Raw genomic sequence first — 27,458 nt, forward strand, 5'->3', positions numbered from 1 at the left:
GGGCTTGGGTTGGCTATGGGTAGAGTTTTATCCTAAGTCGCAGGCAGGAGGCTTGTGTCTTGCCCCTTATCAGGTCCCTGCGTGAATCTGTTTTCATGGAACTGCCGTGTAAAAGCAAAACAGTCCCCAGAGATCAAAACAGGGACTCCCCCCACCCTCCCACCCGTAGCCTTTTGAAGAAAGTTGCTCAGGGCAGTTAGGAAGGCTGCGAGTAAAGAGTATACCCTTTCTCGCTCCAGCACTGTGGTTTTCCATCTCTTCTGGACTTATTATTTCTACCCCGGCAAAAGCCGAAAGCACCGTTTTGGGATCTGAGATTTCGAAACCAGTCCGAAGCCACGGATTCCACAACGTTCGTTTGATTAACACGATAAGGGAAATTTATCATATTCCTAAGTGAATTGTTTTCCCGGGGCAGAATTCTTTATCTATTTATTAGTAAGTCACTCAGAGTAATGTGTGTGTACACGAGCTCATCATACCATTGCGACATGCGTAATGTTTATCAGAAGACTGTTAATTCACTACCGAATGGTAAAATGCACTTTGCTTAATGGCTCGGAGACCAGAACGTGGGCTAGGGTCCTTTTATCCTCCTTCACTCCCAACCCCCTGCCCCAGGTATACGCCTGGATTCAGTTTACCGGGCAAAGACTGAGCCTGAGTATTCCGATGTGGATGCGAACGTAGTAAAGAATTGAATTTGGGAGCCCATCTGCTTTATATCCTCCATCCGGTCTAAAGAATCGACCCCCTGGGCTCTGGCCTCTGTTAATAAGCACTTGCCAACCCACCTTCTGCATGTGAATAAGTTCAAACCCCTCCCTTCAGCTCGTTGCGAATTAAGACCCCATTAAACTCAACAGCACGGTTCCTTCTATCCTGTACACGTAGGCATTTTCAAGAGAATTACTGAGTATTGTCGAGGTTTTTTAGAGATTGAATAATGGCTTTTCTTATTTCCTAGAGGGGACCACATAACTCATTTCTAAAATACTTAGATTAGCAAAGCTATTTCCTGCGAAGAGCCAGAGTAATGTGGCGATGTTTTAATACCTAGCAAATTTTAGGCTGATGAGGAGATAGAACTCCCTCTCCCCCCAATTGTGCTCCGACCACCTGAGAACAAAGCAATTGCAGAAGCACAACTTCTCTTTGGCTTTATAAATGTCCAATGTCTTTATATTTGAAATCTCTGAAGGGCATTTTTACTATTGCTGAGACACTACGGATACTGGAAAGTTCATTAAACGCGATTTTAAATTCAGAAACGTCAGTCTTTATAGTTGCAACTTGTGAGAGTGGTTGTTTGATTACTTTCAGTAATAGTCTTTTGTTTAGAAAATATTCAGCGTAACCAAGCAGTGTATTTTGTATATTGACTCTATTTTTTTAAATCCAAAAGACAACACTTTTTCCTTCAAAACCATTTCAATTTCTACTCACTCTCTGAACTTTAAAATGTGTTTAAGTTTAATGTCATGTTGCTGTCAGAAATAAACTTACTTATCAACTGTGGTAAGGGAAAAGAAGTTGAAGTCTTATTGCACTTAACATAGAGAAGGTGAACTTTAGTGCAAAATGAAAAGGATTAAGCTTTTCCTCCTATATTCTTTATACTATTATGGAAAATAAATTATTGAAAACCACTTGCTTGCAACCATTCCAATCCTTGTTAGGGCAGTCATCAGAACCATGTCCTTCAATAAACCTTGAAGTGTTTTGTTCTTTTTAGAGTGAGAGAAGGAAGCTTATGAAGCAGAAGGAGGGAACTTTCACATAAACCATCTTTGTTCATGTGGAAGATGATGAATAAAAAGTATTTATAAATTTTATAAATGGTAACTGCATTGAAATCCTTTGGTGAAAATCTTCAATTGATATGACAGAGCAGATACTGGAAAACCTCTTAGAAATTTGATATTTCTATTTCCTTCAAAAAAAGTTTTTTTTTTTTTTTTAGCTCAGCATATTCCTAAAAAGATTATGTAAGCCTTTACAAAAATGTTTTGTGGGAATCAAGTACATATGTAGGAATGGCCTATTTATTTATTGTGAAAGTTTCTATATTTACTACTTCAGCCCCTAAATTAGTTGTGGCCCTTATATGTAATTTATACATTTTTTTTTTCTGATGAGCTTTTTATCCCCTAAAAATTGGTATCTGTATTATATATTTTAGTGCTTAAGCATTTTGTGATTTTACATTTCTGACACTCAGGGAGAAAAAGCTAGTGTTACACTTAGGATACTTATGGCACAATTTTGGGAAATACATCATTGAATCAATTGTTTTATTTTTGATTTAAAAAGATCAACTATTGGGAATCACTTAACGTAGCATTTTCTTTTAAAACTGACGTGTTGAGCTATCATATTGAGAAATTCACACTGAAATAATTTTATTTCAACTTTCAAAAAAATGCTGGGCTTATTTTGTTTTTAAGCAAAAATACCGGGTACCAAGTAACATCTTTGGTGGCAGATGGGAAGAGGAAGAAAAAGAATGACTGAATCATCAACAGAATATGTCGCTTTGCAATTGGTCTACTTTTCTTACTGTCAAGACTTAAAACACTGAACTTTTAGTACAATTCTCCTTGGCACATGGCAAACTGTTAAGGAGGGAGTTATAAAGGGATGGAAATCACAGAAAACGTTGTCCTGTTTTGAAAAAGTGTTTTAATTAGCTAAAGAAGCATCAGGACAAACCATTTTTAAAACAAAGTCTCCAAGTATGCTATTGAGAGTGGTGTAGGGGAAAGCAAGAAAAAGCCACGGAAATATAAAATATTCAAGAGAAAGCAAAAGCTATATGCAATTACATGTTAGAAATCAGGATTTTCAAGGGGAAAAAATGTTGCTTAAATATATTCATAAATCTGTAGTAAGATTACCACTTATATCATTTCAGAAGATTTAACTAGCTGCTTAAAATATGTCAAAACTGAATTTTAACAAATGATATTAAAATAGTCAGGATAGCCAACCAATAACTGAAAAAGTAGACTGTGGGAGAGCCCTCCCCATATTCACTGCACATTCGCAGCTCCCCCCTCCGGGTTTCCCTCCATCAGGCTAACGACCTCGTTCCTGCGGTAGAGCCTAGCCAAGTCGCAGGCGGTGTCCCCCTTATGGTTCCGATGCCCCACATTGCTGGCCGTGTGCTTCATAAGGAACTCCACCACAGGGAGGTGGCCTTCTTTGGCAGCCAAATGCAAAGGCAGGTTCCCTTCATTATCCTCGATGTTGACATCAGCCTGAAACTCCAGCAAAGTCTGCAATGTGTCCAGGAAACCTGCTCTAGCCGCATCGTGAATGACAGCGAAACCAGTTCGGTCTTTCAAATCAGGATTAGCGCCTCTAAGTAGTAGTCTCCTGGCAATCTCGGGATTTCCAAGTTTCATAACCTAGAAAAGAAGTAAAAACGGTAGAATCTTACAAGTGCGCATACTACACCAATTTTTAAAATATCTATCTGTCCTATTTATGTAACTACCTTTGGTGAAAGAAAGGCTTGGGTAAGATCCATAGGATGGAGTCTGAAGGGCTAAATTTCAGGAAAGAAAGTACTACCAGGTAAAAGTAGACGATAACTTCCAAAAATTGAACTGTTATAGTAGAATATTTAAAATGGGTCCAAAAGTAGGGTAAAATGATCAATAAAAATAGAACTACTGTAACTTGCATAAAACCCACTGACAGCCGAGTTCTCTATTTCCCATGAAGAGTTGTGTAATTTCATGAATTTATTTAAATAAAAGAAATGGGATTGGGATTTAACTAAATAAAGAGTCTCCCTCTGTTTGCTTGTTCATGCTCATAAAATGTGCCTGGAGTATTAATTCTGGCAAATCAAATGTGGGTAAAGTTTATTTTCTAAATAGCTACTGAAAAGAAATAAGGCCGGTGAGTTTCTTTAACCCCCCAAAGAAGAGTTTCAACATTTCAACATATCACTGGTGTAAAAGTGATCTATGAAAAATCCAGACCTGTTAATTTCTTAATTAATTTTCACAATTTCCCCCCAAATAGATCTCATCCCAAATTTTCAAATTAAAAAAACCCACATTTTCTCAAGTTATTTAATATTGGCTAATAGGTGTATTCAGTGCTTATAATCCTCCATTTCAAATGACAAAGTGTTACTGATTTTTAAGGCACAACAGTGTTTTACATTGTTTATAATATCAAATTATCTAAAACTAAGTTCATAATATGCTTTGTATTTAGGAGATGATTGTATGGCCACCATTCTTGACAAGAATGAAAGTCATACTACTATTATTACTTATATTATGTTTCTCAAGGTTCTAACTACCTTCCTAATTTTCAATTCAGCAAAGAGGAGAAAATAAGATATTTAATGTGTATTTTGGGACACAGACTGCTTTGTATTGTGGTTTAAACCCATTTAATAATCAACTGGTGATTCCGTTTTTTATTTTCTTTTGCAGTTATTATCAGGCTTTTGGGAACAGCTATTTGTAAACTGCCAACTTAAAAAAAAATCAGAATGTAGTATTAACATTTTCTACTAACATACAAATAATTCACATCACAAAGACTTATCTACTGTTATTTGAATATATTTCACTCTAGTAGAAGGTCTCTATTAGGCTCTCATTATAATAATAAAATATCTTGTAGAGAAGTATGCAAGCATAAAAAGACATAATTTAGTTGTAAAAAATAATCATTAATATGTCAGAAATTTTCAGCATTTTAACTAGTTTCATAAATATTTAGAAATATTCATAATAATCTAAATTTATAATACATAGATTGCATAGTAGACACCCACGTTTGTGAAATTAAATTATAATCCATTGGAAAACACAAAGTTTATCTCTTCAAAATGTTTGCTTAAAAATAATCAGAAATTAAATAATATAATAAAATATATTCAGGATTTTATAAATGTAAACTATTTAGGTAGCCAAGATATTAAACTTCTCCGTTGGTAAAACCCTGCTGACTTTTAGCCCTTCCTTTGAGGCAATGGTAAAAATGACACATAATTTATTTTTCAAGAACGTCAATGAAATATACTTTTTGGTTATTAAAAATTAATGCAATCTAATTTTTGCTTCAACTGTCTAAAGATTTAGTCACATTTAAGGAGCAAGAATGGAAAAAATAAGAGACAGACACCTTGGATCTTTGTAAAGCAAATGCACAATTAAGGCCTTTGATATTATTCTGATTGAAAAACTTACACTAAGAAGGGGGGGAACCTTTTGCAATTGAGTTAAATAAACATAATAGTAGAAGAAAATTTACCATCTTTCACAGAAAATAGCAGTAATATCTAATATCGGAAATTGTTTTGAAAGAAAGTTCTTTCTTGAGTTATGACACAACTTCAGTCAGGATTATGCATACTGAAAACAAGCCTTGAGATTCCTGTTTGTGTGTTTGTGTTTCATTATATGTACTAGGACTAAGCCACAATATAGGTGTTAGTATCTTAATAAGTATGCTTAATATAAATGAGATTGCAGTTGTATTAAAAATGTTTGTCAAAACATTTTTTTTTGCAGTACTGATCTCCCAGTCTTCCTGATCATCAAAAGAACTGTCTGATCTTATTCTAAACATGGTTTAAGTGGCTCATTCTTTGTGAGATTTATATATATATATATAATTATTTAAATTTTCAACAGGAAACTTCAAAATTTTAAATTTGTGGCATTACTATCATCACTGAACCTGTTCAAAACTGCTGGGTGGAAAGAGAAAAAAATCTCTTCCCTACTTAATCTACCTGAAATAACCTGATAAATGTTTTAGTATCTATGCATAAGTTTTCTTGATACTGAAAGTTTTTCAAGGTCAACGTGTATTTTGATTTAAAATTTAAAGACAATTATAGTATATCTCCTGGCACTTAAATTTCTAATTATTGTAACTGAAACAAAGCACTCTAAAAACCTTCTACCCAAAGAGTTTTCAAAAACAGTTGTGTTGCATTTCCGAAAAAGAATAGTTCATTAGAATATCATCAGAACTCTGATAAAACAATTTGAGACTTAGCCCTTTTCTGATTCTAAACCTTTCAACTAAATTACATGATAACGTTCAGAGGAAAAAAAATTATCAGGTACAATACTTGGCACTCGGACATGTTTCAATGGTTGCCTGTTAATCTAATTACTGAAAATTAGAGCATACCACGGTATGACCGTATAGACAAAAACACTGCAGCTGAGCTCTGATTAGAAAATTCAACTTTTTATTCCCCCCATTCCTGAATGGGTGGATGGTATTACATTAACTGTGAAATGTACATCCTGTCCCCGTGCCCAGGCCACCCATTCCAAACGAGGAAAGGTCGTTTGTTAAAACTTGAAGTATTTGAAGGAAAAAACACCCTCTCCAGTAGTCAAGAAAATTAACCTTAAAGTCAATTATTGGGGCAAAGTACGTGAAACCACTAATAACAGTGTATTTACTTCAAATAATAATCATAATGATGTGTTTACAGAGCTGTTAAAAAAAAAAAAACAAAAAACCTCGGCGCTGCTATGACTACTTTAAAATCCCCACCGTCACAAAAACATTCCAAAAATTAAGACCAAACCTGGAACCCACTTGATATCAAGGATGTTATTGGATTTGACGAGTTTGTTCAAAGTACGTCATTTCGGGAGTTAGATCCACTTAAAGATATAAAATATGGCAACCAACTAGCTTTAAAAACAGTGAAATTTTGAACCCCTGCAAATCTTAAAAGCTATCATTCTAGAAACCCGGGTCACGTAGGCAACATTGTTGACCTGTTTTCCCCACCTCTCTGGATACCAACCTGCAGCGCAGTCCTTCCAAATCCATTTTGTGCATTGACGTTTACATTATTTTGCAACAAACTAGTAAGTTGCTCTAGGTCCCCCCTGGCAGCTGCGGACGCCAACTCGTTCCCCCAAGGCTCGGCCATTCTTTAGGGTCCTGACGATCGGGAAAAGATGAATTAGTTGTTTTTCTTTTTCCCCTTTCTTTTGCTCCTAACCAGGCTGCATGATGGCATCGGAGACTGACAGAAGGACTGGGATGGTTAATCTTCTGGAGTAGAGCTTGGTAGTAAATACTAGTAAGATCTGACTGCCAAAAGCCCGCCCCTTGATTCACACGTGATTATTCAGCAAAACTGAGCCATTGGAGAGGGGCTCCTCTCTTCGGTTTTTAGCTTAACCCCTATGAAGAATTTTGGTGATTCAACAGAGACACATAGACACACATATATTCCTGATAAATTATTCTGGACGTAAGATGTAGGCAGAGCTGTCACGTACCTACGCTGAAGATCTCTGTGAGGTATGTATGCGGAGACTTAAGGGCAGAAAATACCGCGGAAGAAAAGACATTTGGGATGAAGAAAAGGCAATAACCCACCGTTGTTCACGGTGGTGACTTGAGCCGTGTGAGCCAGAACTGCAGGGGCAGGTCCTCTGAGGGGCTCGGTCTCCATCCGTCGCGCGTAAGGGGTAGACTTGAGTCCTCCGCTGCAGGGAGAACGCCGCGGTGGCTGGATGCTGACGTGCTCCCGGGGGTTAAAGATGATCACCAAAGGCAAACGGGGGTAGCAGTGTCTTGGCCCTCAAGTTACAGGTCGTAGCGACTCCCCAGTGGTCTCGGCTTCGCACGAGTAGCTTACAGGCGCGTCCGGGCAGAGTCGCTGGCTAACGCCGCGCGGGATGACTCCGGAGCCCGGCCGCAGGGTTGCCGCAGCCCCGCGGAGCCTCGGAGGCCGTGGGAGCCGGACTCCGCGCGCGTCTCCGGAGGTAGCTGAGCGCGCGGCTGGCCCCCGGCAAGCCTGTCATGCCGGCTTCCCCGGGTCCCGGGACTCTGTGCAGTCTGAGGAAGGAGGCAAGTAAAGCAGGGAAGCGACTATGGGAACCGGGCCGCTGGGGCAGCTCGCGGAAGCATCGCGGGTGCACAAGGCAGCCCACCAGTATTTCCCGCCTACCACTGAGTCAGTCCAGGCTTCCTACTGTAGGCACTCATTAAGCTGCCGCCGCCGCTGCCGCAGTTTTTCTCCTTCCTTTCCCGGTTTTCTGGGAGCCTCCAGAAATCAGGAGGGTCCTGGGAACCGTAGGCCAAACTCTGAGTACGGGGAGTCCCCTAACTCCGAGGCGCAGCCAGTCCCGCTGCCTTCTCAGCGAGAGCCCTGCGGCTTCGGCGTTCCGTGCCACTTCGCCAATCTCTCGCGGTCCCCTGACCTATGCCCCTAGCCTGTGCCGCCGACAAGGCAGCGGCCGGCTGCCAGCTGTGTCCTGCAGCCGAGCCGGGCAGCACTGCTTCCTCCCGAGACTCAGTACTCCCACTGACAGTTAATTTCTTTTGTAGCTAGTCCCCTAAATCGCTGGTCCCTGTTCTCTTCACCTCTACAGGCACTTGCGCTTCGTCTCCCTTTCTGCTTTTTTCTTTTCCTCTCTCCTTTGCTTCTTTTCTCGCTCAAACAATTGCTGCTTCTGTTGCCGCTGCGGAGACGGTGCCGGTTTCTTCTCCCTTTTTTCCGACCTCATCAGCTTTTTTTGAAAAGAAAAAAATTGAGCGCTTTTTGAGTTGAAAAACCCGCCCCCATTTTAACGGCAGAGTTTTAAGGAGGCTCCGCAGAGTTGCAGCGCCCCTGGAGCGGGAAGGCCGGGCGCCACCCACGCCCCGCCCTCCGCCCTGGCGGCGCTTTAGCTAGCTGGTTCGCTCGCTCCGCCCTCCCGGCCCTGCTCCCTTCCTCGCGCCTCCTGGCTGTGCGCTTCCCTCCCTCCTTCTCTCGCGCTGGCTCCCGCTCGCCAACCCCGCGGCCAGGCCCCAGCTGGAGCGGCGTTCGGCCCTGCGGAGCGGGGCCTGGCCTCCTCCGGCTGGCGGGCATGCCGGAGTCTGCGAAGCGAAACCCCCGGCTGCCCCGAGCACTGCGGGGGTGGGAACGAAGAGGAAGACGTTTTTTAATTAAGAGGGCTGGGGAGAGCCTCAGGGCCTAGAGGCTCGGCAGCTCGGGCTGCCAGAAGGCGGAGAGCGAGGTGGTGCAAAGCTAGCGTTTCTCTGGCCCTGGCGGGTCAGGCCGGACCGCTTCTGCGCTCCCCCGCCAGGCTCGCGAAGTTCGGGCGGCCAGGCCTACGCTGCAGCCTGTCTCCTCCCGGGCGCGCGCTGTGTAAACTCGGCCTGCTTTTCTCAGCCTCGGGCCTTGGACTCGCACCTGCCAGATCAAACGGCAAAGACTGCCGTAGGCAGAGGTGGCAGTGGGGTGGGAGGAGAGGCCCAGAATGACAGCAAGAACAGTGCTTAGGAAAACAAAGTCTTTTACGAAAATTTAAGATATGGTATAAAGCTCAAGTCTAAGAAATCATAATAATATGTAATATTCCAGGATCTGGAAACAGCGTGAAATATCCCTATTTTCGGGGGAAAGGAAGAAAAGCAATTAACTCAAAAAAATTAAAGTAAGTCTTGGAAGGCGTTTTCTAATAAGGCCATTTCTTAGTTGCTGAAGTTCTCTCTTTGGCTACTTAGATGGGGGCTTGTTTTTAGACTGGTCTACATGCAAAGGAATAGTCTCTTCTCTAATTGTTTATTTCAGTCATGTAAGACAAGAATTTTTTTTTTTTTTTGTACTTTTAACTTCCTCTTTTGGCTATGTGAGATTAACTGCTACTTTATTTAAGGTCTTAAAAAAATCCAACACTGTTTGCATGATGCACACAGCATTCAAAATGAAACTAAGCAAAAAAATAACAAGTGGTTTAATTAGTATTGGCCTCCAGCAAGAATATCCTCAAGCAACATCTGTATGCAGCTCCTTGAAGTCAATTGGTAGAATTAGCAACAAAATACACCAGGAACATCTGGATAATCATCTAGCAACAGACTGGCTGGTAGTAGAGGGAGAATTGAAGCTGGGAAAAATCTGGCAATATTTTCTTTAACAGAATTGTTGAGAGAAAAGAAAACCGGAGTTTTTTTCTTTGATAACTACATTAAACTTGAATTGTGAATGAAGTGGGAATTACAAAACAATAAATTAACTCCTCTCTCATATATATTTATACATTTCAAATAGAACAGTAATAAATAATAATTTACTTTTGATATTCTGGAAACTTAGTGTGTAATCTTTTAGTACAGCTGGAGGGTGTGATAATAGAGTAGCATTGTTGACTGATAAGAGATAACTGGCATTAGTCCAATTTATGAGTTGTTTTCTAATATTTATTATGATTTCTTGCTTATAGAAGATATTGTAATGAGGAAGAATGTTATGTTGTACTTATTATGTAAAGTATGGTACACATGTGTTAAAATTTTCATGAAATAAAATACTTTAAAAATCACCAAATAAATAAATTTATGACAATTTGAGTTGTACACAGAGCTGGATTAAGAGTGTTGGAGATTCTAAACCCTGAAAAGATTGTGATGTCCCATCACTCCCTACCTCATGTGTAAATAAAAGTAAAAATAATTTTTAAAATAAGTGTAAAGGAGTCCAACAAAGTTCTGATATTTTTTCATGATGATAACTTCATTGCTTTTGCTGAGATATTAAATTCCTTAAGAAAGTTTTTTGTGTGTTTGTTTGCTCTGGCTTTTCTGGTGTCCTAAACCACATGCTTAGTTTGCCTAATGTGTACACCAGAACTGGCAGCACAGAGTTTACAGTCTTGGCTCAAAGAGCATAAGTAAGCATTACAAAGTATCTCCAATGAAAATCTAATATTTATCGAGTGCTAGTTCACTGAAGTGGATTCAGAAGTGAGTACTCTGTCCTCAGTAAACTTACACTCTAACATGTGTACAAGAAAGATTCACAGTTAAGCACTATTATATCAGAAGGAGTGGTTTCTCTTTTAACATAGTATTGATACATCCTTCAAATATAAAAATACAGATTTTATATTTGGATATTAAATACTAACCATCATGGAAACCTTTTTCTTCAGCAGTTCATAACCATTTCAAAGGACTTATAGAAATATTGGTCAAATTATCTTGTACCTTCCCCTCTTTGACTCAAATATGTACAGTTTCTAAATGACTTACTTTTGGAAATGTTTATCTAGTATTTACAATTTCTTCACCTCCTCTCGAAGTTTTCCTCTTTGTTATATTTATAAGTCCTACAGAGGTGAAAAACAGACTGGCACCCTCAGGGGCCTTTTTTTTTTTTTTTTATCATTTCAGAATTGTGGCTTTGGTATTTTATATCTGAGATTCAGCAGGTTTCTTCACATGGGTAGTCTCACCACTTATGAAAGTCTTTTTGTAAAGTAAGAAAAAAACTTAAACATAACAGCAATAATTAACAGTTGTATAGTGTTTCATGGTTACAAAATATTTTGTATACATTGTTAATCTTCATAACTCTGTGAGGTAAATATAATTATCTCAATTTGCAGGTGAGGGCACTGAGGCAGAGAGAGATTGTGATTAAAGCCAGTAAGTAGTGGGTATGGGATTTGAACTCGGATCTTGGGACCCTGAATCCTAGGCCTTGTCCATTATTTAGGAGTCCAGGATCAGGCATTAGATTCCAGAGGAACATTAAATAATTAGATGAAATACATCTTTGATTACTTTAAGTCTGAATCTAACCTTGTAGCAGCATTAATCTTTTCATGAATTAAAAAGCTAGATTATCTTAAAGAAGGTTAAGATAATAACATAGTAATAAGTCATATTGGTATCATGTGCACTTGATAGGATGTTCTGAGAAGGACACAATACTTATTTGGTATTCTTCCTAAAAATTCATAACCTCACTATGATAATGAGAAAATATTTGTCAAACTGAAATTGAGGGACATTCTACAGAGTTCCTGACCACTACTTTTAAAAAATGTCAAGATCATGAAAGACAAGACTCAGAAACTCACAGGTTGGAAGAGGCTAAGTAGACATGACAACTAAATGTAATGTAATAGATCCTGGAACAGAAAAAGGGCATTAGTTAAAAAAATCTAGAATTTAGTTAGTAAATGAACCAATGTTAATTTCTTAGTTTTGGTAGATGTACCATGGTTATGCTAGATGGTAGCATTAAAGGAAGCTGAATAAAAGATAGATAGGAATACTCTGTACTATCTTTGCAAGTATTCTGTAAAACTAAAATTATACCAAATAAAAAATTAGTAAAGTTACATATAAGCTTGATTATATATATTTGAAAGAAAGACAAAATGGAACTGGCTTTTGAAAAACTAAAGGTAAGGTTGAAGAACATGGAGGTTCTAAAGGAAGATCTGCATTTGAGTTAGGATGAGCTTTATGATTTTTTGCAGTACAGTCATAACAATGGGTACATTAAAATTATTTTTTGCTAATGCTATGTACAGAGAATTTTTATATATTTCTATTCTCTCAGTTTGTGACACAAAATTGTTTCTCTTAAGGAAAGAATTCTGGAGAAATGAAAATGCATTTTTTTCTCCTAGTTCAGTATTTATTTTTCTTTCCTCCCTGTATCTGTAGTGGACAATTACTTTGGATGCTGGGTATCCAGCCGTCAAAAATTAATAGGGAAGAAACAATCTCTTCAGGAACTGAATCAATTTAGCATTATCGAGGGTGAATTACAGGGATGCAACAGGGTAGGTGGAAAGAGCACTGATGCTAACCTGGTCTTGAATCCTGGGCTACCTTAGGCAAATTCTTAACCTTGTAGAGCAGTTTCTTAGTCTGTAAATTGTTTGTTGTGAAGATTAAATTAAATGATATAAGGTGTTTAAAGTACTTGGTATATGGTAGACACTCACTAAAAAATGGTCCATAATCTCAAGGAACTTTCAGTCTTTGGTGAGAGATAAAACATAACATAGATGAGACAAAGGAAAAAAGTTACAGAATTTACTAGAACACTAAATTGCATTGTAAAGACTATAAAAGCATTGGGTGATTAGAGTGGAAACAAATTCTTGTTGACTTAAGTTTCATGGAAGGGGTGGGCCTGAGAAAAGCATTTAGGAATTGATATACAGAGTAATAACTAATATGTATGGAGAGTTTTAAGGTTTATGATGAATTTTCATAAACATTATATCACTCAATATTCATGCTGAGATGTTTTATTAGGCCCATTTTAAAGATAAACAGACACAAAGAAGTTTTGTCATTTGCCCAATATAGCTAGCAAGGGGCAGAGTTAGAATGCAAACCTAGGTATGCTGACTATGAAATCTATGTTTGTTTTGTAAATTATTTTATGTTTTTCCATGCATTTTCATAATTGTTTTCTCATTTATCATCTGAAATAGTCCTGTCAGAAGCTGAAGTCAGAGACTAAAAGACTTGCCTAAGTTCCTGCAGCTGACTAATGGGGAAAGCAGTACTAGAACCCATATGCCTGAATGTCTAGGGTATTCTATCTACATCACTACATTATTTTAATTTCCAGAGGGAGGGAAGGGAAGGAGAAGGGGAGCTGCACTGGATTTGAATGGGCTCTAAGGCATACACACACACGTCATCACAGAGAAAAACCTCAGCTTTTCAGGGCTGTAGAAATCCTGAGCATATAACTAGGATTTCACCTGCTTTGTGCTAGGGGTGTCATATGAGTGGTCAACTGAACTGCCACAAATTATTGGCACTATATTTCATCTCATGATTCACATTTGTGCTGTATGTTGGAATTCCTTCCTTTTAGGGGTGTCAACTATAGAAAACAATTAGATCTGTGTGAGTATTATTAGGTTCTATTCCTTATCTAGCTAATTCTGGTTTAAATACAGATTATCACTTAAGAGTTGAAAGCCAGATTATTTTCATTTAAAGAAAACACAGAATAAAGCCTACATTTTTAGACCACCACAGTATTCTTCATTGTATTTGGGGAAACTGAACATTTAACTCAGGTTTTCTGGTTTTTCACTAATACACTCCCAGTTTAAGAAGCCTTGTTCTTGATTCTATGTTGTGATTTCATGTAGCATCTAATTTACCTCTACAACACACAGTCAGCAATCTTACTTCACGTTTTCAGATTTTCACATGTTTCCCAAGGCAAATAAATGCTCTTTTATGGTCTAGAAGCTGGTATTTTCCCAAGTTTCCTGACCTATAAAGAAATAGCTGGACTTCAAGTTTTCCCCATTTGTGGAGATGTTCTCTCAGCTCTAACAAATACTGTGGCTGTATAACTAGAGAGGTTTTCATTTCTCAAAATTATCAATTTAATAAGTGCTTATCCTCTTCTTGGGGTCGAGATACTCATCTTTCTCTGTCTCCAAGTCTCCCTCAAGTCTACTGTGGGAGTCTGGTAACTTGTGAGCTACTGAAAGACTGAAAGGTTTGAGATTGCATATGACAATGTGTAAGCGGGCTTTGACAAAGAAGGTAAGCGTAAGAGACTGTAAATGAAGGTGTACTTTGGTTAGAATTTCTACTAAAGAAGATGTACAGTTATAAAATTCTGTTTGTTAGATTATGTGTGAGAGGGTGTTGAGTTGGTTTGTAAGGCTTGATGTGTATGTGCATGACTATGTAACAACACGAGGCTCGGAGGCTGATCCCTGCCCCATCCAGAGGGAGGCGGTACCCTGAGGCCTTTGCTTACATCCAAACCGGAATAACCTGTTGCGGGACTTGAAGCTCCCGCAGCTGCAGTTTGGCGTCCCGCCGCCTGAGCGCAGATCCCCGCCGGGTAGTCGCGCGCCCTGGTTGACAGGAGGGAGCTCACGTGGCAGCCGCAAAGCAGCGCTTTGCGACCTCGATGACAGACAAAATGTGCGACATCCGTGGCGCTGGCCAACCAGGGGCGGAGGCGGTGGCCAGGGAGGAAGCGGAGGAGGCGGAGGCGGCCGTGGTGTTCGCCAGCCTGCTTCTTTGCTGGGTTTCCCCGCCCCCGCCGGTCTCGCCGCCACTGTAGGGAAACGGGTGCTAGCTGTCGCAACCTGCACTCATCCTGGCCGGCGACAGTAAAACCAAATCCGCATCTAGACCAACCTCCCTGTCGCGGCACCTGCGGCGCGGGCAACGCGGGACGCAGGCGGGCGTCCGGGGCGCCTGAAGGTTACCGAGTGCATGAGAGCCTAGCGCTTCCCGCGCTGCCCCGCCCGCCGGCTTGCCCGCCAGCCCCTCGGCTCCCGGCGGCGGCGGCGGCGGCGGCGGCGACGGCCGCAGGAGGCGCCGTCTCCCTCCCAGGTGCGCGAATCTCTCCCGGAGCCGCGGAACTCTATAGCCGCCATGGCGTCCAACATGGACCGGGAGATGATCCTGGCGGATTTTCAGGTGAAGTATTTGGCCTTGTTCCCCTCCTTCGTCCATCCTCGTGGGTTCCTGGAAGGATGGTCTTTTCCCAGCGTTTGAGCGCTGCCTTGGTGTGTGGGTTTAGGCTTTTATACCGTACCTGGCTTGGTATGTGTGTGTTGTGAGCTTTGGGGGAATTATATTCTATGCTGGATATATGTAGAATGTGTTGTGTACGGGTTGAATGGGATTTATAGAGTGAAGGAGTGTTATATTTGGGTTATGTGGGGACTCCTGTATTATATGGGAAATGTGTCTATTTGGGGGGAATTAATACGGGGTGTTGTGGGTGGGGAGTTTTGAGTGTGGAACGCGTGGTGATGTGGGTGTGGTGTATTAAGGGAAGAATAAAAAAGCAGATTGATAAGGAGATGGTGGGGTAGGAACTCTACTTATCTCTTACAGCGGGGCACTGTGGTCATTTTCAAGGAGGAATAATCATTTGAGACTTTAAATGCCTTATTGGAATCTTTGGAGAGCAGGAAGGTAAGGAGGAGGCAGATAAACGGTATATACCAAGGTATCTGCAGTGAATTCAGAAGCTTACCAACTTACCAATTCATTTTTGCGGATTCCCTCCCCCACAAAATTGAACTCCTTGATTGGTGCCTTTTTCCAGAAATAATTTGAAGATTAAGTAAAGGTTATTTCCATACTGATCTGAATTCGACTGTAGTGACTCTGACATGTAAGTATCTTAGGGAGACCCTTTGAAAGTAGAGCTGTATGCATCAGGAAAAACTTGGAGTTAAAACTATTACCCTGTGAACATCACCTTTGCCTTTAGATGTTTGTTGAAGAAAATATCACAGTGAGACATTTATTAGCCTTTCTTTTTGGCACTAGTTTAGACACTATCCTACTGTCAACTTAGACACTACGCTATTGCTGCTGGTAGACTTTTCCCTCTGTCGTCATTGCACTTGGTTAACTCTACCATAGTAGGCAGTATTTTTCCTTTTTGAGATTTTTGTTGACCTTTTCTCTCCGTTTCTAAGTTCCTTAGTTTTACAACTTAATGTTCTGATGGCCATTTCCAGAGTTTGCTATTTTGGTACCTAATGGTATCTGATATATTAGGGATATGCAGATGTCTGCATTTGATTATACTGTAATCTTCAAGTATAGACAGAATGGAGGGTTCTTAAAATAAAAGTTGGTAAGGTTTTGCTGTTTTGTAGGTTTAAGATTGACCTGCCTAAATCTTTTTTTTTTTTTTTAAAGTTGCTGTAAATTCTGTATTATACGAAGGTTTATCTCTAAATATTGCTAAAATGTTTTTTGAATGCATTTGTTCACTTACACCCACTACAATCCCTTGTATATTTATATTGTTTTATAGGATTTGTAGATCACAGAATTTGAGAGCTGGGAAAACCTCAGAAATCATCTAGGTCAACAGAAACACACACACACAGACAACACACACAACCTTTTACAACCTCTTTCAACCTCCTTCTGCCTTTTATCTTCTTTTTGTTTCATTGCCCAATTCATTTTTTAAAAATGCATAATGTGATTGTGTGACAGTAGGACACTATATTTCTAGGTATAGTTTTATCCTGTTATAAAATTGTTGTATTCTGTTGGGAATGTCTTTAGATAACAACAGAAAAAGTATGCATGATGTTTACCTTAATAAAAGCTTGATTTCACCAAACTTTTTACTTCCTCTCATAACTTGTAGGTGCTTGCTCTCTTATTATTTGTGACAATTTTTATGCTTACTGTTAACCTTGTATTGGCTAAAGGACAGAAAATTTAGGATTCATGTAGTCAGAGGCAAAGTAAGAGTTTCTGACAATCACCAGGGATTTTGGTTTGGAAAGCAAAACAACTTTTTTTTATCATATTAATAAAGTCTGATAAGTTTTTATCTTACTTCAGACCAGTGATAATGCTGTGAACATTTGTTTGCCAAATGGAAAAAAGCTAATGTCATCTGCAGTGAACATTTGTTTGCCAAACGGTGAGAGTTAATTTTATATTGTCAAATAGGTAAAAGAAAATTATTAGTAGAATAAAAAGTTATTTAGAAACTATATCCAGGCTAAACACATTAGCCTTTTGTGTGTTTATAAATCTTGTATTCCTGTTACGAATGCTGATACCAGATCAGCTTGCTCTTGTGGTCTTAGTTTTTAAATTGACTGTTCCTATTTTTCATGTTATGTAAAATTTCTATATGATTAACTTTAAAAGTAAGCATCCAATTATAAGAAATTGGATAGTTTATTTTAAAGATTGCAGCTCAAGACTTGGAATATAGATACTTGGGTGATTCCTGTCCCAAATCAATTACACATCCAAAAGTGAACCTAATAAAATTATGTTTTATCTACCACCTATGATTGTGAGAATTAATTATTGTTTTGAGAGCTCAGTGCTGCCTTTGTAGAAAGAAACATAATTTAAAAATATGATTAGGTTTTAAAAATAAATGTCAGTTTTTGATCATTGATGGATAGTAAGTTCTAACAAATATAATGTCTAAATATAGAAAAGCTTTTGAGAAGTATTTTATATTCTCTGACTATTTCGACTCAGTAGAGAAAGCACTTCTGTTGAAATCATGGGAGCAGTGGTGCTAAGTAATGAATGAAAGATACTCAGACTTAATGAAAAATTATAACTCAGGTTTAGGACTTTGTAAATTGGGTGAACTTATTACATAGCAAATATATTCCAAATTGTTCTTTAAAGGATTTTTTCCCCAAATAAAAACAGAACCCAAAACTTTGAATGGAGAGAATGACAACATTCTGCCAAAAATCAGCTTTAAATGTATAGTGTTGGCATAGTCTGTTACTAGTAAAGGAATGAATAGAGTAGTACACCTACAGTTCTCGCTGGCCAGAGCTAGAAGGGGGTGTAAAGGAATTTCTTGTGCTTAAAAAAACTGGCAGGCATTGATGAATTATGTTTTGTTTTTGTTTTTGTTTTTGTTTTTCTTTGTTGTTGTTGTTCTTAATGTGTTTGTATAACAAAGAGATGCATTCAGGTTAAAGTTCCAAATTTTGTTTTTGTAATTGTATAATTTTTTAGCTTATTTTTTCAGGTTGAGGTATAGAACAAAAATCATTTGATTACAAACTTTTGAGACTCTATTTGGTTTGTTTACAGATGGGAAAATGGTTACCCAAACAGAATTGTACTTGCTAGCAAATAATTTCAGTAAATAATACCTCTTCTGTTGGGTCTAGAGGAACAAAAAAATAAGTTCCTCTCCCCACTGAACTTTCAATTAATATCATGCTAATTTCTTTTTTTTTAAATGTATACTTTTTCTTTGGGAAGAAAAAGAGCAATGTAGCCATTTAGATTAGTCTCACATGTTGGTCTTATGTATTTTTCTATTTGTGTTTCTCTGTTGCTAATAATATATAGACAAAGATCATAGCCCTACTCAAGTGAAGGAAAAAACCCCACTCTCACTAGTAGTAATATTTTCTTTCCGACTTCCTCAGAAACAAACCTTATCTACCTTGCTAAACCTAGTTATCATGGTCATAGATTAGAGTTCCTTTACTTCTCTAAATATGACATTGATTTTGATGTTACTTTTAGTTATATTTCCTCTACTACAAAAATGCATCTTTGTTTTCCACCACTGATCTTTCCAAATAATAATACTTTTGCTTCCTAAACTGTTAGGTAAATGTTTATGTATTGGACTATCACCATGGGACTTGTAAGTTTCCATTAGTGTATGAGCTCCTTTATGAAGCATGGACTCGGCCCCTTCATAATATTTTCTTCTTCTAAGTGAAGTTGTGAATTCCTCTTCTTTCTTTTTTTAGTTTAACACAAAGAGACATCTTCTACAAAAGAGGATGCCAGACTGTGGGAACAGAAATGGTATTGATCCAAATGGAGAGGTATCCTTTGGGAACAAACTAAGTATTCATGGAACATCATATTTCATTCCTGGGAGATTGGGTGGAGATTGTGTACCATGGCTGCAAGTAGTTTTCTAATCTGTCCTTTCTTTCATTTCTCCTTTATCCTTTTTGTTTATTAAAGGGACAAATCATATTGTTTTAGTGTTTGGATTTGTGGGTCATTGAGAAAATAAAGTTTATACATATAGAATAAAGTTTAGTGGTTAGTGGGTAATAGCATGGATTTTGGGGTCAGACCACTTGGCTTTAAACCACAACTCTTCCACTCTCCAGTTGTATGATCTTTGAGAAATCACTTCACACACACAATTCACAACTTTGCCTCAGTTTCCCCTTATGAAAAATGATTAATGAATTTAAATTGGTTAGAACAGCTACCTGGCATAGAAAATATTCAGTACATTTTAGCTGCTATTTTCATTTTGACAATTTTAAGAAACATATTTGTTCTCTGTAGAAGATTTCAGAGATCATCTGTTTCAAGCTTCTCATTTTTGTTTGGTGGAAATTGAGACCCAGAAAAGGAAGTGATTGTCCAAGATCATGGGTTGGTTTGAAACAAAAGATTTTATCCAGGTACACACAAGAGTATTCCATTTTCTGGCTAATTTGTCAGATAGCTTGGAGTTCTTGAGAGAAACAACACCTGCCATTCAGAAGTTTTCTCCAAATGAGAAAACTTAAATATAAAAATAAAATAAATAAACAGTGCCTGCTATATAGTAGATATGCTATAATGGAGATAGGGAGGGAGGGAGGAAGGAAGGAAGGAAAGAAAGGAGGAAGAATGGAAGGAGGGGAAGGAAGGGTGGATAAGTGACAGAATGAATCAATGAGAGAGCTGGTACTTTGTCTGGTGATTCCTAGTCTACCACTCCAGTTGGCCATGCTCCTAAGCTAACAGATGGTTACCAACCATGGAATGAACAGAGTCTGTAGATTTACTGAGCATGGTTGGATCGATGCTTGATGTTTGAAGAATTGGTTTTACAAGAAGACCTATGGATCCTGTGGATAGGGGTCGGTAAACCATAGCCTGCAGGCTGACTGTATTTTTGTAAATAAAGGTTTATTGGAACACAGCCACATTGATTCATTTATGTATTGTCTATGGCTGTTTTCCTGCTACAGTGATGGGTGAATAGCTGAGACAGAGACTTGAAGGCCCACAAGCCTAAAATATTTTTTATCTGGGCCTTTAAGAATAAGTTTGCTGTGCCTACCCTCCCCTTTCCCCCATGAAACCAGTACTTTTCTTTCTAGCTTTTACTCAACTGCAGAGTGCTAAAACATTTAAATGCCTCCCAGATAGAATATGGTTACACCTCTGTGGGGGCAGTTGTTAAGAGTATTGCACCTGGGCAGCCTAACGCTAGTTTTTTTTAATTAGCTCTGCTTCTTTGAATAAATTACTTACCCTTTCTGGGCTTTGGTTGTTAATCTGTAGAATAGAGATCTGCTTAGAGCCATATCTACCTGTAAGTAGAAGACTGGACTAGATCAGGTACTCAAATAGTGTCTGAATAACAGGAATAGGATAGAGGAAATTCAGATGTAAGTCAGGTAATTGATCTAGGTCAGGGGTCAGAAAACTACATACAGCCTGGGGGCCAAATTGCTACCTGTTTTTGTAAGTAGCATCTTATTGGAACATAGTCAGATATTTGTTTGCATATTGTCTCTGGCCACTTTTGCCCTCAATAGCACAGTTGAGTAGTTGACTACAAGACTTTGACATTTAAAATATTTACCTTATCCCTTGCAGAAAAGTTTGTCGACCCCTGATCTAGATCAGTGGTTTTCAACTAAGGGTGATATCTGTCCCCCAGAGGACATTAGGCAATGTCTGGAGACATTTTTTGGCTCTTAGAACCTGGGAGGGGCTCTCACTTGGCATTTAGTGAGTAGAAGCTAGGCATGCTGCTAAATACCTTATGATGTATAGGACATCCCCTCATAATGAAGAATTATCTGGCCTAAAATGTCAAAAGTACTGAAAAACCCAATATAGATCATTGGTTCTCAAACTTTAGTATGCATCAGAATAGCCTGGAAGGCTTGTTAAAACAATTTGCCGGACCCCACCCCAGACTTTGTGATTCAGTGGATCTGGGGTGGGCCTACAAATTTACATTTCTGCCAAGTTCCCAAATTGTGCTCACACTGCTGACCCAGGGACCATACTTGATTCTAGATGACTTAAAGTTTCATCCATTTCTTCGATTTTGTGATGTTAAAGAGTATTCCATTTCTATGATTAATGAAAATTGAGTATTTCAGTATGTACTTCATGCTTACAATAGAATGTGCTGTTTTGTGACTCATGTTTTTGAACCCTTACTTTTTGTGTCCCTTTGGAAAATTTCTATTCATATTCAAAACCTACCTCCTACCTTTTGCTTATAGCATCCATATTCTGTGCCCAGCTAGGGTTAATCATTTCTTCTTATCTACCTTGTGTGTGTTTCTCTTCTTTCAAATCTAATGTTAGATTGTCAGTGACTCAGTTTATGTTTTTTTCCCCACTGTCACCTCTTTGAGAGAACAGCTGCCTGTGTCTGAACCACTATTCCTACTGTATTTAGTAAGAGGCTCTTAGTGAATATACATTGAAGGAATATTGCTAATACAAACTGTTATGGTACAAATAAAGAGAGTAAAGTTGTAAATTTCAATATTTTGAGGATGTTTGGAGATGCTACCATTTGTTGACATATTTTGAATAAATTTTGTCATTCAGAGAATAAAAATTTGACTATTTTATTAAATTAAGGCTTTTAATATTGAAGTGAGTCATTTATAGAGAAGTACAAAACACTTCCCTTCTGGATTAGTTTTGATAGAGGACTCAGTAAGGTAGTGTGGCAAAATATGGGGCTTGAGGCCAAGAACTTGGTAAAATTTGAGTGCTGTTACTGAATTGCTGTGTCAGTTACTTCTCGATTATAGTTTTGCTCAAACTATTTTAAAGGCAAAAACTTTAATTTCAAATCAGAATTGTTCCCCATGTTAAATCACTAGTCATTGACTTTAAATGTTAGAGGTAAGTTTGACTGAGATAATGTCAAGAAGCAGCATGTCAAAACTAACAGAATAATTGCACCTTTTCTTATACTTACTTATGCTTATAGAGGATTAATTGAGAAAGAAAGAATGAGATGTCAAGTTGTGGTAGAAGGAGAAAATTTTTCAGGTTTTGTGCACCTTAATAGCTTTAGAATTATGTTTGAGTCACCTGGTTTTTTTATCTCTGCACTTCACTTTGGTTCCCTGGATTCTTTAATGACTGAGCCATACTAGGAGAGTATTAGGGAGAGGGAAACTTTTTCTCCTGTGCCCTTGTTGCTCCCCACCTTATTTCCTCCAGTGGAAAAGTAGTGGTTGAACTTTTTGTTATTGGGTCAAATTTTTGTGTATCCTTTGGCTTATAGTTAAAGTGAGGTGGAGACACAATTGGGCATCCTTATTTTAAGTTTAATGGGGGAAGAACAATAATATTAGCTTCTAGTTTTTTTTTTGTTGTTTGTTTTTTTTCCATTTTTATTGAGATTGTTCAGATACCATACAATTATCCAAAGATCCAAAGTGTACAATCACTTGCCCCTGGGTACCCTCATACACCTGTGCATCCATCACACTTAATTTTTGTTCAATTTTTAGAAACTTTTCATTACTCCAGACAAGAAATAAAGTGAAAGATGAAAAAAGAAAAAAAGAAAAGGAAACTCTAATCCTCCCCATCCCTAACCAACCCCCCTCAATTGTTGACTCGTAGTATTGGTATAGTACATTTGTTACTGTTTATGAAAAAATGTTGAAATACTACTAACTGTAGTATATAGTTTGTAATAGGTATATAGTTCTTTCCTATATGCCCCTCTATTATTAACTTTTAATTGTATTGTCATACATTTGTTCTGGTTCATGGAAGTGATTTCTAGTATTTGTACAGTTGATCATGGACATTGCCCACCATAGGATTCAGTTTTATACATTCCCACCTTTTGACCTCCAACTTTCCTTCTGGTGACATATATGACTCTGAGCTTCCCCTTTCCACCTCATTCACACACCATTTGGCGCTGTTAGTTATTCTCACATCTTGCTACCGACACCGCTGTTCATTTCCAAACATTTAAGTTCATCCTAATTGAACATTCTGCTCATACTAAGGAACCACTCCCCGTTCTTAAGCCTCGTCCTATATCTTGGTACCTTATATTGCATGTCTATGAGTTTACATATTATAATTAGTTCCTATCAGTGAGACCCTGCAATAATTGTCCTTATGTGTCTGGTTTATTTCACTCAGTATATTGCCCTCGAGGTTTTGTCATCAACCCATTTTTTTTAATATAGTTTTGTTCACTCACCATACATTCTATCCCAAGTAAATAATCGATGGTTTTCTGCATGGTCATACATTTCTGTGTCCATCACCTTCACCACTATCTATATAAGAGCATCTACATTTCTTCAACAAGTCAGGAGGGAGAGTCAAAGAAGGTAGAGAGGCAAAAGAAAGAGGAAAAAAAAAAAAAAGACAGCTAGGAAGCAGCAAAAGGAAAAATAACCTTAAATCAAAGTAGAATAAAGAATCAGACAATACCACCAATGTCAAGTGTCTAACATGCCTTCCTTTATCCCCGCCTCTTATCTGCATTCACCTTGGTATATCACCTTTGTTACATTAAAGGAAGCATAATACAGTGATTCTGTTAGTTACAGTCTCTAGTTTATGCTGATTGCATCCCTCCCCCAATGCCTCCCCATTTTTAACACCTTGTAAGGTTGACATTTGCTTGTTCTCCCTCGTAAAAGAACATATTTGTACATTTTATCACAATTGTTGAATGCTCTAGATTTCACCAAGTTACACAGTCCCAGTCTTTATCTTTCCTCCTTTCTTGTGGTGTCTCACATGCTCCCCACCTTCCTCTCTCAACCGTATTCATAGTTACCTTTGTTCAGTGTACTTACATTGCTGTGCTACCATCTCCCAAAATTGTGTTCCAAACCACACACTCCTGTCTTCTATCACCCTGTAGTGCTCCCTTTAGTATTTCCTGTAGGGCAGGTGTCTTGTTCACGAAGTCTCTAATTGTCTGTTTGTCAGAAAATATTTTGAGCTCTCCCTCATATTTGAAGGACAGCTTTGCTGGATACAGGATTCTTGGTTGGTGGTTTTTCTCTTTCAGTATCTTAAATATATCACACCACTTCCTTCTTGCCTCCATGGTTTCTGCTGAGAGATCCGCACAAAGTCTTATCAAGCTTCCTTTGTATGTAATGGATCGCTTTTCTCTTGCTGCTTTCAGGATTCTCTCTTTGTCTTTGACGTTTGATAATCTGATTATTAAGTGTCTTGGCTTAGGCCTATTCATATCTCTTCTGTTTGGAGTACGCTGTGCTTCTTGGATCTGTAATTTTATGCCTTTCATAAGAGATGGGAAATTTTCATCAATTATTTCCTCTATTGCATCTGCCCCCTTTCCCTTCTCTTCTCCTTCTGGGACACCAATGATACGTACATTATTGTACTTTGTTTCATCCTTGAGTTCCCGGAGACGTTGCTCATATTTTTTCATTCTTTTCTCCATCTGCTCCTTTGCGTGTAGGCTTTCAGGTGTTTTGTTCTTCAGTTCCTGAGTGTTTTCTTCTGCCTCTTGAGATCTGCTGTTGTATGTTTCCATTGTGTCTTTCATCTCTTGTGTTGTGCCTTTCATTTCCATAGATTCTACTAGTTGTTTTTTTGAACTTTTGATTTCTGCCGTATACAGGCCCAGTGCTTCCTTTACAGCCTCTATCTCTTTTGCAATATTTTCTCTAAACTTTTTGAATTGATTTAGCATTAATTGTTTAAATTCCTGTATCTCAGTTGAAGTGTACGTTTGTTCCTTTGACTGGGCCATAACTTTGTTTTTCTTAGTGTAGGTTGTAATTTTCTGTTGTCTAGGCATGGTTTCCTTGGTTATCCAAATCAGGTTTTCCCAGACCAGAACAGGCTCAGGTCCCAGAGGGAAGAAATATTCAGTATCTGGTTTCCCTGAGGGTGTGTCTTAGAAAATTGCTCCACCCTTTGATGCCTCGGGTCACTGTGCTTTTCTGCCCAGCAGGTGACGCCTGTTAGCCTATAATTCTTGACTGGTGTGAGGAGGTATGGCCGTGTTCCCCCAGGCTCTGGGGTCTGATTCTGAATGGAAAGGGCCCCACCCCTTTCCTCCTAGAGAAGACAGACCCCTCAGGTGGAGGTCATTAACATTTCAATGGTCTCGCTCTCTGCTTGTGCTGTCTCCACCCTTCCCCGAGTCACAGCCCTGGAAACTGAAAATGACTGGGGCTTTCTCCACTGAGCCAAAAAGGAAACAGAGAGTACCCTTCAGACCCAGTCCAAGGCGACCCTCCAGCTCTCCAAGGTCAGTCGTCACCCAAAGCCTCTGTCTGTTTTTTGGGGATGCGTACCTGTAGTGAGCAGTTCACACTCACTACTTAAAACCCCAGTTGGAGCTCAGCTGAGCTATAGTCGCTTGCTGGGAGAGAGCTTCTCTCTGGCACCACGAGGCTTTGCAGCTCGGACTATAGGGGAGGCGGTCTCATGACTTGGATCCGCAGGTTTTACTTACAGATTTTTTGCTGTGTTTTTGGACATTCCTCCCAATTCAGGTTGGTGTATGATGAGTGGATGGTCTCCTAGCTTCTAGTTTTTGATTGCTTTGTATGTGCCAGGTGTTGTGCTAGACACTTCCAACCTAAACTTTACAGTGATCTTGTACTGGTATATGTGCCAGTTTGGATATATTATGTCCCGCAAAAAGCCATATTCTTTAATGCAGTCTTGTGGGGGCAGACTGATTAGTCTGATGTTCATGATGGAAACTTTTGATTAAATTATTTCTGTGGAGATGTGGACCCCGCCCATTCAGGGTGGGTCTTAATTAGATTACTGGAGTCCCATCAGAGAGCTCACAGACAGAAGGAGCTCACAGAGCAGCTGAGAGAGACTTCTGGAGAGACACTTGGTAGCTGACAGAGATTCTTAGAGATGCATGGAGATGCGGACAGAAGGATGTTTGGAGATGCTAAGCTAAGAGATGAAGCCCTGCAGGCAGGAACTAAGAGAGACCCAGATGCTTGAGATGCTTGGACACTAGCCCAGGGTTTGCTCCGGAGAAGCTAAGAGAGGACCCCTGATGCTTAGATGCACAGTCGCTGAAGAAGCTAAGAGAGACAAGCCCAGAGACATTTTGGAGAAAGCCATTTGAAATGCAACCAGGGAGCAAAGGACTAGCAGACGCCAGCCACGTGCCTTCCCAGCTGACAGAGGTGTTCCAGATGCCATTGGCCTTTCTTCAGTGAAGGTATCCTCTTGTTGATTCCTCAGTGTGGACACTTTTATGGTCTCAGAACTGTAAATTTGTGACCTAATAAATCCCCTTTGTAACAACCAATCCATTTCTGGTATTTTGCATGATGGTAGCGTTAGCAGACTGGAACAGTGTACAATTCTTCATGGTTTCTCTATGTCTTGTGAGCAGAGGAACTGACTGCCTTTGTTCCAGACTATCTTTTCAAGGACTTTTGAATAGCTAACATCCTTGGAAAATAGGAATAGTGTCTCCCTCTGGAGCAAAGGGCAGGCATGTGTGTATTGTCCATTTAGAAGATTTGGGTTCTCTAGACTCTGGGTTACTGTCCTAAATGGACTCCTTTGAATGTGTAGGTGTTACTTGGCCTACTTTGTGTTTCCCTGTGGGAAATGGGGCTCAGGGAACCAGTGTAAGAAAATGCTGATACTGTGACTACTGACATTCATATGAGTCATAAAGTCCTTTGTGTCTGATGCAGGAGTCTTATGTCTTCTGCCAGTGTCCATGAAACTGGTGGGGCTAACTTGTTAGATTGCAATTAGTCTTAGCTCCTTCACATTCTTAACAGTCTTGGCAATAAGGATGGGATGCTGACAGACACATGACTTTCTGAAAGAGGAAGTATGAGGCCTTTTGGGCTGGTTAATAGAATTTGAGGCAAATCTCTTGGAATTGGTAGTGAGCATGTTGATCAAATTAAGTAGTTCTCTACTTTATTGCCTGTTAATAAGGAGGAATTGGGGAGGTGGTTAGTAGCAGAAAGTAGGTTCAAAGACAGCTACCTGAATATTGCTCTGGTTGTTGTTAACTTTTCTTTGCCACCTCATCAATCTGACATTCAGCCTCAGGTTCTTGCCAGTGTAACAACTAGTACTAAGATTTGTCCTGGCTTGGAAGAAGTTTCTGCCTCCTTTCAGACAACAATTATAGTTATTCCAGCACCTATGCTGAG

General features: G+C 39.1%; 2 protein-coding genes across 3 annotated transcripts in view; one reads left to right on the forward strand and one right to left on the reverse strand.

Annotated features, from left to right (window-relative positions):
- Positions 1-2,529: 2,529 nt before the first annotated feature.
- On the reverse strand, positions 2,530-8,594 carry CDKN2C (cyclin dependent kinase inhibitor 2C). 2 transcript variants are annotated; one of them, XM_037816818.1, is made up of 3 exons: positions 7,393-8,594; positions 6,809-6,948; positions 2,530-3,410 (listed from the first exon to the last, which is right to left on the reverse strand). In XM_037816818.1, the coding sequence occupies exons 2-3, from the start codon at positions 6,935-6,937 to the stop codon at positions 3,033-3,035; spliced, it is 507 nt and encodes a 168-aa protein (XP_037672746.1). In that variant the 5' UTR covers positions 6,938-6,948; positions 7,393-8,594; the 3' UTR covers positions 2,530-3,032. The 2 variants fall into 2 exon arrangements, with proteins under 2 accessions (XP_037672746.1, XP_037672740.1); XM_037816812.1 differs by lacking the exon at positions 7,393-8,594 and having other exon boundaries at positions 6,809-7,375.
- A 6,163-nt stretch (positions 8,595-14,757) lies between these two features.
- The window catches only part of FAF1 (Fas associated factor 1), a 618,418-nt gene continuing 605,717 nt past the window's right edge, over positions 14,758-27,458 (forward strand). Inside the window, exon 1 of the mRNA XM_037827260.1 lies at positions 14,758-15,219. Within this exon, the coding sequence (XP_037683188.1) occupies positions 15,175-15,219 (45 nt within the window). The 5' untranslated portion in view covers positions 14,758-15,174. The remainder of the gene's footprint in view (positions 15,220-27,458) is intronic.

The sequence above is a fragment of the Choloepus didactylus genome, chromosome 2 (assembly GCF_015220235.1).
Source record: "Choloepus didactylus isolate mChoDid1 chromosome 2, mChoDid1.pri, whole genome shotgun sequence".
NCBI classification, from domain to species: domain Eukaryota; kingdom Metazoa; phylum Chordata; class Mammalia; order Pilosa; family Megalonychidae; genus Choloepus; species Choloepus didactylus.